The 13986-nt window shown below is 46.2% G+C and overlaps 1 protein-coding gene and 2 pseudogenes across 6 annotated transcripts in view; 2 read left to right on the top strand and 1 right to left on the bottom strand.

Moving 5' to 3' along the window:
- The window catches only part of LOC123087648 (G-type lectin S-receptor-like serine/threonine-protein kinase At4g11900), an 18026-nt gene extending 15669 nt beyond the window's left edge, over window positions 1-2357 (top strand). For all 6 annotated transcript variants that reach the window (XM_044509689.1, XM_044509692.1, XM_044509690.1 and 3 more), the window contains one exon: window positions 2038-2357. In XM_044509689.1, coding sequence (XP_044365624.1) covers window positions 2038-2075 — 38 coding nt within the window. In that variant the 3' untranslated portion in view covers window positions 2076-2357. The remainder of the gene's footprint in view (window positions 1-2037) is intronic.
- A 974-nt stretch (window positions 2358-3331) lies between these two features.
- Window positions 3332-7256, top strand: LOC123084098 (probable ion channel POLLUX; annotated as a pseudogene).
- A 6126-nt stretch (window positions 7257-13382) lies between these two features.
- Window positions 13383-13521, bottom strand: LOC123088949 (uncharacterized; annotated as a pseudogene).
- Between the last annotated feature and the right edge of the window lie 465 nt (window positions 13522-13986).

The following is a 13986-nucleotide window of genomic DNA, read 5'->3' as shown; positions in this document are numbered from 1 at the left end:
AGGAATGAAAATGCTAACTAAGCTCCTTACATGCTACCTAGGTCTTCTTTGGAGATAACATTACCTAAGACAAGAGACCTAATGTGGTGGTTGTGTAAATATAGTCGGTAAGCATCTACAACTTCCCAGGCCCGGTCATGAGATTTTAGGGGCCCGGGGCAGGATGAGAATATGGGGCTCTTCTAGACTTAAAGATTCTTATATACAAAGTCTTTGATGATCGTATCAATAGAAAGAGAATTAGAGATACGTCTTCTCTAAAATGGCGTTGTCACGCCGACAAATGGGTGGTGTCCAGTCTCCTATGGGTGCGGCGGCATGGAGCTGGTCATGGGGCGTATTTGACTAGGGTACACAAGAGATCATGTGTTGGTCGGAGGCAATCAGGTAGGGAGTGATCACCCGGGAGATCACGTCGAATTGCCATTACCCTCCTACGAGCCCAATTGCACACACGTGTGGTTGGCGGAGGTCAAATTATATGTTTGGTACGGTGAAACTAATTGCATAAAGAGAACATTCTATGACATAAATCTTTAATCAGCTAATACCAGTCGTGTCTTCAGGCTTTGCTATCGCTGAGGTATGTATACGTATGATCGGCCTATCGTTGAACATCTGTGATGCTTCTGACTACTCTCTGCCATCATACTTTAGTTCGCTACTCTTCTTTTTACCTTCATCCGGGGTTTTGGGCCTATTATATTTTTGGTCAAACTTTGACCATTTAAATAATGAAAATATATAATGTATGTGTACAAAAAATATTTTATTGTATTTATATTTCTTTACTCCTAATGTCTCAGTTCGTAGTCTTCGCGGTTAATTTTCATCCCACCTATTATGGGTTTTTTTCGTCCTCCCTCCCACCTCCCAGCGATTCCCCCTGAACCGACGAGCGGCTAAAAAAACTCAAAGACCACCTAGCGATGCCTCTACGTACTCCCCTCGCAAGCAACAGAACCAGGCGAAAAAAAAAAATCTACGAAGAAAAACCAGCGAAAAAAACGGGCACGACCCGCACGCACAACTCGCATTCGTCCCTGCGCTACCTATACATCCTTTCGCCGCCGCCCTCCCATCGATCCGTCGTCGATCCCTGCGCTACCTACATCCTTTCGCCGCCGCCCTCCCATCAAGCCACCTCCGCACTCCCATCAAGCCGCCCTCCTCCTTTCGTCCAAGGCTAGGAGCTTCCCTCCCCAATCCGATCTGACGGAGAGAGTGCCAGATCCGGCTGGGGGAGCCGCCGTAGAGCCTCCACGTCGGTGGAGCAGCAGCAGCCCGATTGAAGGTGGGTGCCCGAGATCGTCCAGCAGCTCGCCGCACCTAGCAGAGGAGCAGCAGCATCCACCGGCCACACAGCTTGCCTCGCCGCACCGCAAACCATCGAGGGCCGGGGCACCTAGCAGAGGAGCGTGCGGCAAGCTCGTCACCATCCAAGCCCCGGCCCCTTTCTCGCTGTGCCATGGCGGCGGAGGTCGACAGCACCCGGAAGTGCGGGGCGGCGGCCTTCCTGGACGACCCCTTCGAGGTGAAATATTCGAGCAGATCGAGACCTAATAACACCGTGCCAATGGCCGCCGCAGCCTCCTCCTCGGCCGCCTGGAAGCGATGGCTTCGCCCCGAGGTAACACCTTTGCTCAATCCTCCTTTTCGTTTCTCCTCGGCTCTCGCTGCTACCAACATCGTTCGTAGATCAGAAACTTCCACCTTTCCTGGAACTTTGATCTGATGACACACCTTTCCTGGAACTTTGATATGATGACACACCTTTCTTTTGGTTTGATTACATGACACACCTTTGATTCATAGCTGGATAAATTGACACAAATTGAGATTTTCTTCGTAAAACCGCCTCCTCCTCCTCCAAGAAAAAAAGTTAAGGTTCGTGCCTCTCGCCGGCGCCGGCGCAGGTCCGCCTCGTCTCCGTTGGCCTAGGGCCATGGAGGCGCGGTGTATCCTGGCAAGGGCCGGCGGGAGTGCTCCGTTTTTAGTCGTTTTTTCCAATCTTGTTTGGGTTTGTGTCCTACTCAGGAAGGCGAGACGGCGGCGGCTCCTTCAAGATGGAATAAAGGTCTCCCCGCCTAGTCCCCGTTCCGGCGGTGCGTCTAGCATCGTTGGTGGGCGTGTGAAGGTGTGTCTCCGGCAGATATATCTTTGATGGATTTTCTCGGATCACGTCGTTGTTCGTCCACGTTCGTGTGTCTTCGGTTTGGATCGTTCCGATCTACGTTATTTTTCATCGGCGGCGGTTGCTGTTCTGTGGTGCTGGTCCTATGGGGCCTTAGCACAACGACTTCCCGACTGTCTACTACAATAAATTGTGCCTGGCTCCGGTGATGGAGGGGCGATGACGGCGGCGCGCCTTCGGCTCGCTTTGGTGCTTGTAGTCGTCGCTAGGTGGTCTACGGATCTAGATGTAATTTTTATTTCTGGTGTTCGTTGTACTGCCTTGATTGAAGATGAATAAATTGAAAGTTCTTCCGCAATTTTTTTTTGAGTTTTTCTCTCCTTTTCCAGGTATGAGCCCCACGTAATTATTTTTGGGACACTTTTGCCCTCGCACCGACTCACCTGCCTGATTCGATCGAGCCAAACACGTCTCGATCAGTACATGCATGTAGAGGCTCCATTCATGCACGAGTACATACGGGAGCTCTACAGTATGAAACTAGGTGATCCTGCTGCATGCCTCCTTCCCGGCGCCTTGCTCCCCGTGGCTCCTTTCCCGCGTGCCGCCACCTCGCTGTCTCCTTCCCATCGCCGGCACACGGCCGCGACGGCGCCGGAGCGTGCCATCGTTGCTAGCTTTTTAGCTGCTCGATGTTGTTGTATGAAGTAGTTCTGTAGACTGTAGGTCTCTGCTTGCTTATTGATGTTGGCTGGAGCCTTCTGTAGCTGCTAGCTGCTGTTGTTTGAAGTAGCATATGGCCAGCAGCAAAATACTAGAACTGTAGCCCTCGCTTGATGGTTGTGGCATGAATTTATGCACAGTTTCGTTCAAAAAATTGACATCATTTTCACCAATTGTTTGACATGATCTCTCTTTATTTTTGTACCATTTTCACATGTCACAAGAATATATATGTGAATCCACAAAAATCTGCTGAATAAGATGCATATGTACGCTTCCAAAGCTGCGACATCTGGCTCCATCAATGCAATCAGCGCGTTCTACTCTGCGTGAAGCCTGCCCAGTAGCTCTCCCGCATCATCATCTCCATGATCTTGGGTTCCTGCACGACTCAACCTCCTGCGTGCACGAGTGAGACGATTAGAGTGAGAGAGGGAGGGAGAGAGAGAGAGATGGGATGCCACCTGTCAGTCGATGAGCGAGGAGGAAGCGGCGGCCGTGCGTCACGGGATGAGATCGAAGCAGGACAGGAGGCGATGGGGAACTGGCAGCACGGCGGCACAGCGAGGTAGGTGCGGGGGAACTGGCAGCGCGGTGTGGGAGGAAGCACGCAGCAGCAGAGGCGGCGGCGCAGGGCTTTCTCTTCCTCCTATGCGTGGCTCCGTCTCATTTGGACTTAGTCGTTTCCTTCGACCAGGAAAGCCTCGATCGAATCAGGCAGCAAATTGGTGCAAGGGCAAAACCGTCCTATAACAAATTACGTGCAGACTGCGGGTCCATTACTAGAAAAGGAGACAAAAACTTAATTTGTGTCATTTAATCCAGCTATCAATCAAAGATGTGTCAGTAATCAAATCAAAGAAAAGTGTGTCATCACACTCAAAGTGCCAGGAAAAGATGTGTCATATTATCAATTTGCTCCTGATAAAAGGAATCTTCGTGGGTGGATGATCTGTTTTGTCATCTCCTCTCATGATGAAACACGCGATGATGTGCAGGTGTATCCAATCTTCGCGGCGACTGGCGTGGCCGTTTCCATCTGCGCCGGGCAGCTCATCCGCAACATCACACCAACCCGAAGTCAGGTACCAACCCAACCCAAGCCCTATCTATCTCGTCGGCGATCTGACTTGAACCGCCCACGAAATCTCAAACCGTTGGTTGTCGTTCAGGGTGACCAAGGAGAACAGGGCGGCGGGGATCCGTATGCTAAGTTGCTTGCCCTGGACAAAGTGAGGTGATAGAGGTCAACCATATACTAATCCTCGGATGGAAGCAACAAGCTGGTAATGTTCTGGTGAAAAATTGCTTTAGTATCAATTATAAGTAACAAATCGGTCAGGCAGCAGATAACATAGTAAAGCGTGCTGTGATAAAACCTGACGATCCCCTAGCAGTGCATTTCCGAAGTAGGCTTGTAAGAAATGTTATGCATGCTGACTTGTAGGATTTTATTTTCAAGGATTCCAATGCACAAGACTTAATTCTGTATTTTAATTCCATTTTAGACAAACCAACTTTGGAAGTTAAATGTTGGTCTTTTTTCACCATTTTTAGTCACTTTTTGCACTTCATTTTGTACATTATCCTTCAATCTTACCGAGGGAAGTTGTGCACTGAGCACTGAGGTTGATTTGCTTGCTTGGGTATTGATAAAGACTGAATCAACTGGCTTACTACTTTTTCACTATGTGGAGCAGGGCTCTCTTCTGAAGCAGCTAGCTATAGCAAATAAAAGCATTGGTGGTGGTGTAGTTGTTGTCCTCGCAGAAAGAAACAAGGAAGAGATGGAGATGGACATAGAAAGCTAGGATTTGACTTCATGGGAACATCTGTAATATGTAGAAGCGGCAGTCCTCTAATCCTAGCAGATCTAAAGAAGGTACCGAGCTATTCTTCTGATCTTCCAATATGGATACACTCCTCGGATGGTTTCTTTTCATGCTATGTGTTATGCAAATATCTACCTTAAATGCCCTTTCCTCCCCACAGGTTTCTGTTTCCGAAGCACGTGTTATTATTGTTTTAGCACCTGATGAAAATGCAGACCAAGTTAGTGTTTTTTTCTATCCACCTTTACAGTTTTGGGGTTAACAACTCATATAATTATTGCTCAACGTTCGTTTTCTCCATTCCCCCCAGAGTGATGCACGAGCTTTGGCGTCTCGTACTGAGCCTGACTGGAGTAAAAGAGGGCTTAAGGGGGCATATTGTTGTAGAGATGAGTGACCTTGACAATGAACCTTTAGTGAAATTGGTTGGAGGTGAACTAATTGAAACAGTTGTTTCCCATGATGTCATTGGACGTTTGATGATACAGTGTGCACTCCAACCTGGCTTGGCACAGGTATATTTCAATGTAACACTTGGTTCTCCAGTAAGAAAGAAAAGAAACAAAAATCTTTGAGCCTGGCATACTAAACTGCAATGTTGTTTGGTCCTGTATTTTTGCCCGGGATGTATCTCCAAGATTGCTAACCCACCATATTCTTTTGCAGATATGGGAGATATTTTGGGATTTGAAAATGCAGAATTTTGTATAAAAAGATGGCCAAAATTGGATGGCATGCCGGTTTGGCGATGTGTTAATCTCATTCCCTAACGCTGTGCCCTGCGGAGTGAAGCTTGCGTCAGCATTTGGAAGTATATTAATGAATCCGGATGATGATTATGTTTTAAGAGAAGGTGATGAGATCCTTGTTATAGCAGAAGATGATGATACTTATGCACCTGCTCCTCTACCAGAGGTTAATTTTCTGAGCTATGCTTAATGTTGTTTAATATTTAGTCTCTTTCTACAACTATCATCAAGCCAGTCATACTGCCCAGATAAAAAATTCCTATTCACTTTGGTTTTTATTTGATCTATGTTATTTCTTGCCAGCTGCATAAGGGTTTTCTACCTAACGTTCCCACCCCTCCTAAATATCCAGAGAAATTTTGTTCTGTGGTTGGCGACGTGACATTCACCATATGATAATGGTAAGTTAACCTGCGCATTTTGCCAGGATCGATGTACGCACATTTTGGATATGAATGTTGGTGCTGTTATGTAGGTTCTAGAAGCATTTCTTGCTCCGGGCTCTGAATTGTGGATGTTCAATGAGGTGCCAGAGAAGGCGAGGGAGGCAAAACTGACTGACAGTGGTATGGATATTCTTGGACTAACAAACATTAAACTTGTACACAAAGAAGGGAATGTTGCCATCAGGCGGCACTTAGAAAGCTTGCCTCTTGAGACCTTTGATTCTGTGAGTATATGCCCTATCATAGAGACAAATATAGTACTCTGAATGTTTCTACAATGATTGTTTCATGAAACCGTCAATGTTGTCCAAAATAGTTAATTATCTTGGCTCTCATTTCTTTTACTCTCAGTTTACCTATGCTGAAATACACCCATTGCTAACTTTGAAACCACAGATTTTAATTCTTGCAGATGAGTCGGTGGAGGACTCCGTTGTACAATCGGATTCACGGTCCATAGCTACACTTCTTCTAATTCGTGACATTCAGGTGAGCAACAAGCAGCCTGGCTGTAGCATATATAACTGACAGTGCACAGGTAGATAACCGCTGCATTACTGATGTGTACCTTCTTCTGTAGTCCAGACGTCTTCCATCATCGAAGGAGTCAAAATCACCTCTACATCACAATAGCTTCTCTCACAGCTCATGGATTCAGAAGATGCAACATGCATCGGACAGATCAATAATAATCAGTGAGATACTGGACTCAAGAACTAGAAACCTTGTATCTGTCTCCAAAATCAGCGATTACGTCCTGTCAAATGAACTTGTCAGTATGGCATTAGCAATGGTAGCAGAAGACAAGCAAATCAACAGAGTTCTCCAGGAACTTTTCGCTGAGGAGGGTACTATCTCAATTGTGACATAATTTGAATTGTGCTTTAATATTGCTATAACATGCTTTTCCCACAATCTATGTGTACAAGCCACACCTACCAGTTAACAATGACTTGAAGCATCTCTATTTAATGGCGTACCAGATGATAGGTTTTAAAGTTAACTACCCAGTATCCTGCCTTGGATCTGACCCTGGTAATCCTGTGGTACAGGGCAACGAGATGTGCATACGGTCTGCCTGAGTTTTACCTGTACGAACAAGAGGAGTTAAGTTTCCTGACATAATGGTGAGGGCTCGTGAGAGAGACGAGATTGTGATCGGCTATCGGCTTGCAAACACCGATGAGGCAATCATTAATCCAGAGCATAAGTCAGAGATTAAGAAGTGGTCTTTAGACGACATGTTTGTTGTGATCGCGAAAGGTGACTGACTGGTTTTACAATGTCATCTCACTTTTTTTGAAGCACAAGTGTATACTATGATAGTAATAATAGTACAATACTAATCCATGCTAGCTGATAGAAATGATAACCGGGCAAAGCATATGTGAAGTACAGTTGGATCTTATCTCACCCGAGACATTGGCACTGTACATGTCGATTCATGTCGTCTCCGTAGCATTCAGTTCGCCTCAACGTAGATAACTTCGGCGCCCCAGCCTGAGGTTGTTGCTGATGAGTAAATAAGCAGTACAGTGGATCCATGCAGTAGGAATAGCCTGTGATTCATGTTGTATTTTGTAAGCCCGCGGCTAATTATTGAATCCATGATATGCTATATGCCATGATGTGTTGATGTTCAAAGGAAAGAAAGATGACATGCAGTGTATTCTGCGAAGGCTCCTGTAATTCTATCTAAACATAGATGAACAGCGTGCATCTTCGTTTTTTTTACTTTTGCTATGCTATGTTGATGTTCCAGCTTCCAAGAAAGAGGGGCATGCAGTGTAATGCTATCTAACCATAGTTGTACTTGTGCACAGTGCATCTTGGTTCTTTTACTTTCTCTTTAGACTTAGTAACCTTGGTTGCAAATCAAGCAAGTGTGAAATAGAGCATCTCTGCGCTAGAAGCATATCATCGGAGCTAGGTGCTGGTGCTAGCTCGTTGACTGTCGAGACATTAAAGAAGGTTTGAATCCTGGCATGTCTCTGCAAAGCTTTGAAAGAAAGTCAACTGCCCATGATACTACCAGTTTAGGAGTTGTAGCTGTAGGTGGTCGTGCTTGCGATCATCACAGCATGTGGAGATGGCTGCACCAACTGGTAGGAAGAATATTTGGTACCGGTTTAGGATGGGTTGGTAGCCAAAGCCAAGGGACATTCTGAAGAGGGTGTATCCACCTTAACACCCATACCGGTGCCAGTGGCATTCACAACGCGAGTTGCTTGCTCCTGGCTGGCATTGCAAGTAAAGAACGTTTTCTTTTATCAAGGACCACTTCAAGCACTGATCCTGCTACTTCTCTACTTATAGCACAAATTGCCAGTTTTAGGGCGAACCACAGTGAGTCGGCAATACTTCATGCTTCAAACATGAACCGCTGGATATGCTGAGGCGAGCTATTTCTCCCGATCATGCTTCAAACATTCTGAAGAAGTTTGCTTTAATTTTGTTGCTCCTGCTTGCTTTGTTTATCCATTCCATACATGAGGATGACTCATGTACTCATTTTGTTTCTTACTGAAATGGTAAAGAAAACAACAAAGATTAGTATTTGTTTGCTTTAAGTCGTCAAATATTTTTTCATTGTGATTTGTAATTCATTTTTTATTAAATGCATGTTGAGCTAGCATTATCTTAGTTGGGAAAATTTTATTTTTGCCACTCAAGATTTTGCCAATTTTCCTTATGCCATAGTAGATTTTGACATTTTACTTTTGCCACTCTTAGTTTTTGACAATTATCACAATTGCCATTTCTGTGGCAAAAGCAAAATTTTCGGAGTGGCAATTGCGATACATTTCAAAAGCTAACAGTGGCAAAAATGAAATAAAATCATTTTTCTTTTGCCACAGAATGGAAATCATGATAATTGTCAAAAGCTAAGAGTAGTAGAAGTGAAATCTCAAAATCTAGAATGGCATAAGGAAAATTGGCAAAATATAGAGTGGCAAAAACAAAATTTTCCCATCTTAGTTGCCTAGAAAATTTGCTATAGGCCATAGCGAATAACATCTAAAGGCGGTTGTCACCCTTTTCCCTTGCTACTGGCATTTTTGCTTGGTTTTATGGTTCTTAGAATGTCGTTGTACTACTCCCTCCGTCCGATAATATAGGATGTTTTTTGCAACGTAACATAGCTTGCAAAATCATCTTATATTGTGGGACGGAGGGGGTATGTTTCAGGCTAAGAAGAAGCGGCGCTGGCACTGAAGAACATCATTTTATCTTTAGAGATCTCAGAAATTTTGGAGAGTATGCTGTGTTACAAATTAATATTGTATATAAGGAGAATAGTAGGAGAAGATCAGCAGTTGTTGGTTGGGATTACAATTGGTTGGGATTACAACTTGTGAACCAAGGAAAGAGAGGGAGAGATAAGGCTACGGTTACAGAAGGATAGATATCGATCCTAACAACCTAGCCGGAGCTACATGCTACGTTACAATTATGTCACGTTACAATATGTTTAACACCCTCCCTTAATCACAACTTGGTCAAGTTGAGATTACGCTTGAATTCTTCAAAATTCCTTGTTGGTAATGCCTTGGTGAATCCATCTGCAACTTGATCTCTGGAATGAACAAAACGGATCTCCAATCTTTTGTTAGCAACTCTTTCTCGAACAAAGTGGAAATCTATCTCAATATGTTTTGTTCTTGCATGAAAGACAGGATTAGCAGCCAAATACGTGGCACCAAGATTGTCACACCAAAGACAAGGAGCTTGACTCTGTCTTATACCAAGTTCCTTGAGCATGGACTGTACCCAGATTATCTCAGCTGTAGCATTTGCTAATGCTTTATATTCTGCTTCTGTGCTTGACCTTGAGACAGTGGCATGTTTCTTTGCACACCAAGATATGAGATTAGGTCCAAAAATATTGCAAAGCCACCAGTTGAGCGTCTATCATCAATATCTCCTGCCCAATCAGAATCTGAGAAGGCACTAACAAGGGTAGATGAAGACTTGTTAAAGCTAAGACCAACATTCATAGTGGCTTTCACATATCTGACTATACGCTTTGCAGCAGTCCAATGATTTGTAGTAGGTGCATGAAGAAACTGGCAGACTTTGTTAACAGCAAATGAAATATCTGGCCTAGTAATTGTCAAGTACTGAAGTGCACCTACTAGACTTCTGTATTTAGTGCTATCTTCCTGATTCAGGAGTTCTCCTTCTGTAATAGACAATTTTTCTGTATTAGACAAAGGGGTTGGTGATGGCTTACATCCTTGCAGTCCAACTCTTTTAACAATATCATTGACATATTTCTCCTGAGAGAGATGCAGTCCATCTCCAAGTTTCTTGACTTCAATGCCTAGGAAGAAGTGCAGATCTCCTAGGTCTTTGAGTGCAAATTCTGCACCCAAGTCCTTTAACAATCCTGTCACTGCATCATTAGATGAGCTGGTAACAATAATGTCATCGACATAGATAAGCACAAATATAGCCGTGTTTGACTTATTGTATATGAACAAGGATGTATCAGACTTGGATGGAATAAAACCAAGTGACTACATTTTCTGACTGAGTCGTGAGTACCAGGCCCTGGGGGCTTGCTTGAGCCCATATAGTGCTTTGTCAAGTTTGCAGACATGAAAGGGAGTGTTCTTGTTTTCAAACCCAGGAGGTTGCTTCATATATACTTCCTCTTCCAGAACACCATGGAGAAACGCGTTCTGAACATCTAGCTGCCTGAGAGTCCATCCCCTGGATACAACAATAGACAGAACCAAGCGAATAGTTGCAACTTTGACAACAGGACTAAAGGTGTCCTCGTAATCTAAACCATACCGTTGCTTGAAGCCTTTTGCAACAAGTCGAGCTTTGTAGCGATCAATAGTTCCATCAGACCTTTTTTTGATCCTGAAGACCCACTTACAATCAATGAGATTTTTACCTTGTTGTGGGGGAACTAAGTGCCAGGTGTTGTTTTTCAGAAGTGCCTTGTATTCTTCATCCATAGCTTGTTTCCAACGTGTGTCACCAAGTGCCTCATGCAAAGACTGTGGTTCACCTGTGGAACATGCCAGACCATACTTGAGAATTTTTTTATAATTAACAGGTTGAGTTACCCCTCTTTGGAGACGTGTCCGAGGTGGTGTAGCAGGCGTTGTAGCAGCAACAATCGCAGAAGATCCTGGAGAATCAGCAGCAGATCCCCCTGGTGATCCCGAGGCCGGTGATGAAGCAGGCGCCTCTGGATCAGAATTGTCTACGGCTGAAGGGCGTGATGAAGCAGCGCGGTGCATCACAGAATATCCGGGCGTCGCGGCATCCCGAGGAGAAGATGGGGTGGCGCCCGATTCCGGACCAGATGGGCGCGTCAGAGCTGCAGCGCCGGCAGCGGTCGGCTCACGGGAGCACGCACCGGTCGGTTGGTGCGGACGCCGTGCATAACAGCGGAGGGAGTCGGGGAAGCGACTTGGAGGCCGCCACGGGGCAGTCGTCGATAGGTGCGGGTCGGAGGAGGGCTCCGGCTCGATGGAGGCGCGCCGCGTGGCCGAGCTGGAGTGGTCGGGGCGGTCGCTGTCGGGCGGATCGCTGGCACCTGCGGCCCGCGCGCGTGCAGACGGGGTGGATCCCGAAGGAGATAGCCTGTCGCCCTGAGGAGGAGCCGATCCCAATGTAGATCTGTCCCTATTTGGGCTATTTCTTCATTATCTTCAAATCTGTTTGCTGCATCGCCTTGGCTGTGCTGTTCTGCATCATCACACAATTCAGCCAAGGTATTAGGAGGATTAGTCATGTGATCATTGCAGTTGTGTTCCCCATGATTCCCAATGAGACTTGGAGGTAGAAGGAGAATTTCTTTGCGAAGGAGTGCACCGGTATTGGCGTGTAGATCAGCGAAAGGAAATTTGGTTTCATCAAAAACAACGTCACGAGATATGTAGACGCGTCCAGTGGGAACATCTAGGCATTTTACGCCCTTGTGTTGGGGACTATAGCCTAAGAAGACACATTGTGTAGATCGAAACATAAGTTTACACTGATTGTATGGCCTAAGATTTGGCCAGCATGCACAACCAAAGACACGAAGCGATGTATAGTCTGGTTTGGTATGGAGGAGTCGTTCAACTGGAGTTTCATTGTTGATGACTTTACTAGGCAACATGTTAATGATGTGAACAGCAGATAGAAAAGCTTCGTCCCAAAATTTAAGGGGCATGGATGCGCCAGCTAAAAGGGCAAGGCCAACCTTAACAATGTGTCCGTGCTTGCGTTCAGCAGACCCATTCTGTTGATGGGCATGAGGGCATGACACTTGGTGAGAGACACCGAGAGTTTGGAAAAAGGAGTTTAATTTTTCGTACTCCCCTCCCCAATCAGATTGGACAGCAATAACTTTGCTATCAAACTTTCGTTCAACGAGAGCTTGGAAGTTTTGAAACACTTGAAAAACATCGGATCGTTTCTTAAGAAGATAGATCCAAGAGTACTTGCTATAGTCATCGATGAAACTAACATAGTATGTGTGTCTACCAACTGAACTGGGGCAGGCCCCCATACATCAGAGAAAATGAGTTGCAAAGGTTTGGTAGAAATACTAGTTGAAATTGGATAGGGTAGCTGATGACTTTTAGCTCTTTGACAAGAATCACAAATGGTTTCAATATCACGCTCTCCAACATATGGGAGCTTATTCTTCCTAAGCAATCGTTCAACTAAAGAAAAAGATGCATGCCCTAGTCTATCGTGCCACCTCGTCGTTGAGAGTTTGGTGACACCATATGCTTGCTTATTGAATCTTCTAAACTCCGGAATCAACGGGTAAAGCCCTCGAACGCATCTACCTCGGTAGAGAACCTTCTTCGTTGCCTGATCCTTGATCAAAAAGAAAAAGGGGTGAAACTCGAGAAACACATGATTGTCAATAGCAATTCGATGGACGGAAAGAAGATTTTTAGATGCACTAGGGACATGTAGTATTTTTCTGAGATGAATTGGGCGATAAGGGGTTTTAACAACTGAATGACCAACATGTTTGATCCTCATACCTGCTCCACTGGCGGTGTGGATCTGGTCTTGACCACGGTATTTCTCCCGCATGGTTACTTTCTCCAACTCACCGGTGATGTGGTTTGTAGCACCACTATCCATGTACCAATTTGTATCTACACCATATGAAGCTTCGGCAGCACCAGCCACTTTTTCATCCTGGGAGGAGTCACCTTCATCTTCCTCGAACCTGTACCAGCAGTCTTTGGCGGAGTGGCCCAGCTTTCCGCATATCTGACAGCGGACAGCATCGGGCGATTCTTGGAGGAGGAACGGCGGCCCCTGTTGTTGTTGGAGGAGGGCCGTCCGCCGGCACCGGTGCGAGGAGCACCGCCACCGTTGCTGTTGCTGTAGTTGCCGCCACCATTGCCTTTGCTCCTGCCGCGCGGCGGACCACGGTGGCGGGAGCCACCACGGCCACCATGAACAGCGGCGTTGGCGGATGACTTGAAGCCGCTGCCGTTGCTGCCTTGGAACATCGCCACGCGCTGATCAAAGTTGCTCATCTGAGCGAATAGATCATCGAGCGTGACAGGGTCGGTGCGGGCGTCGAGGGCCGACACCAGTGGCTGGTACTCCATACCCAGCCCGGCGATGATGTAGGAGATCTGTTTGTCCTCATCTAGAGGCTTGCCAGCAGCTGCTAGCTCGTCGGCGAGGCCACGCATATAGGCGAAGTAGGCGCCCACCGTCTGCGTGCCCTTCTCTGCGTTGGAGAGGGCGACACGGATGTTGTTCACGCGCGATCTGGACTGGGACGAAACATGTTCGCCACCGCAGCCCAGAGCTCGTGCGCCTTGTGGATGTTGGTCACCTGGACAAGAACTTCTCTGGAAAGATTAACCAGCAAATATGCCAATACCTGCTGATCTTCCCGCACCCAGACTTGATGAAGAGGGTTCGGCGAGGCTGATTCCTTGCCGTCTTTGTCCTTGGTGATGATGAACTTCTCTGGTTCTTTGATTGTTCCTTCAGCATAGCCGAAGACACCAGCCCCGATCAGCTGTGGCGTGACCTGCGCACGCCAGAGGACGTAGTTCGTCCGGGTGAGCTTCTCTGTAACCTGACCATTGAGGCCGGCCAGAGGAGCGCTG

The sequence above is a fragment of the Triticum aestivum genome, chromosome 4A (genome assembly GCF_018294505.1).
Source record: "Triticum aestivum cultivar Chinese Spring chromosome 4A, IWGSC CS RefSeq v2.1, whole genome shotgun sequence".
NCBI lineage: Eukaryota > Viridiplantae > Streptophyta > Magnoliopsida > Poales > Poaceae > Triticum > Triticum aestivum.
This window is presented reverse-complemented; position numbering and strand designations above follow the sequence as displayed.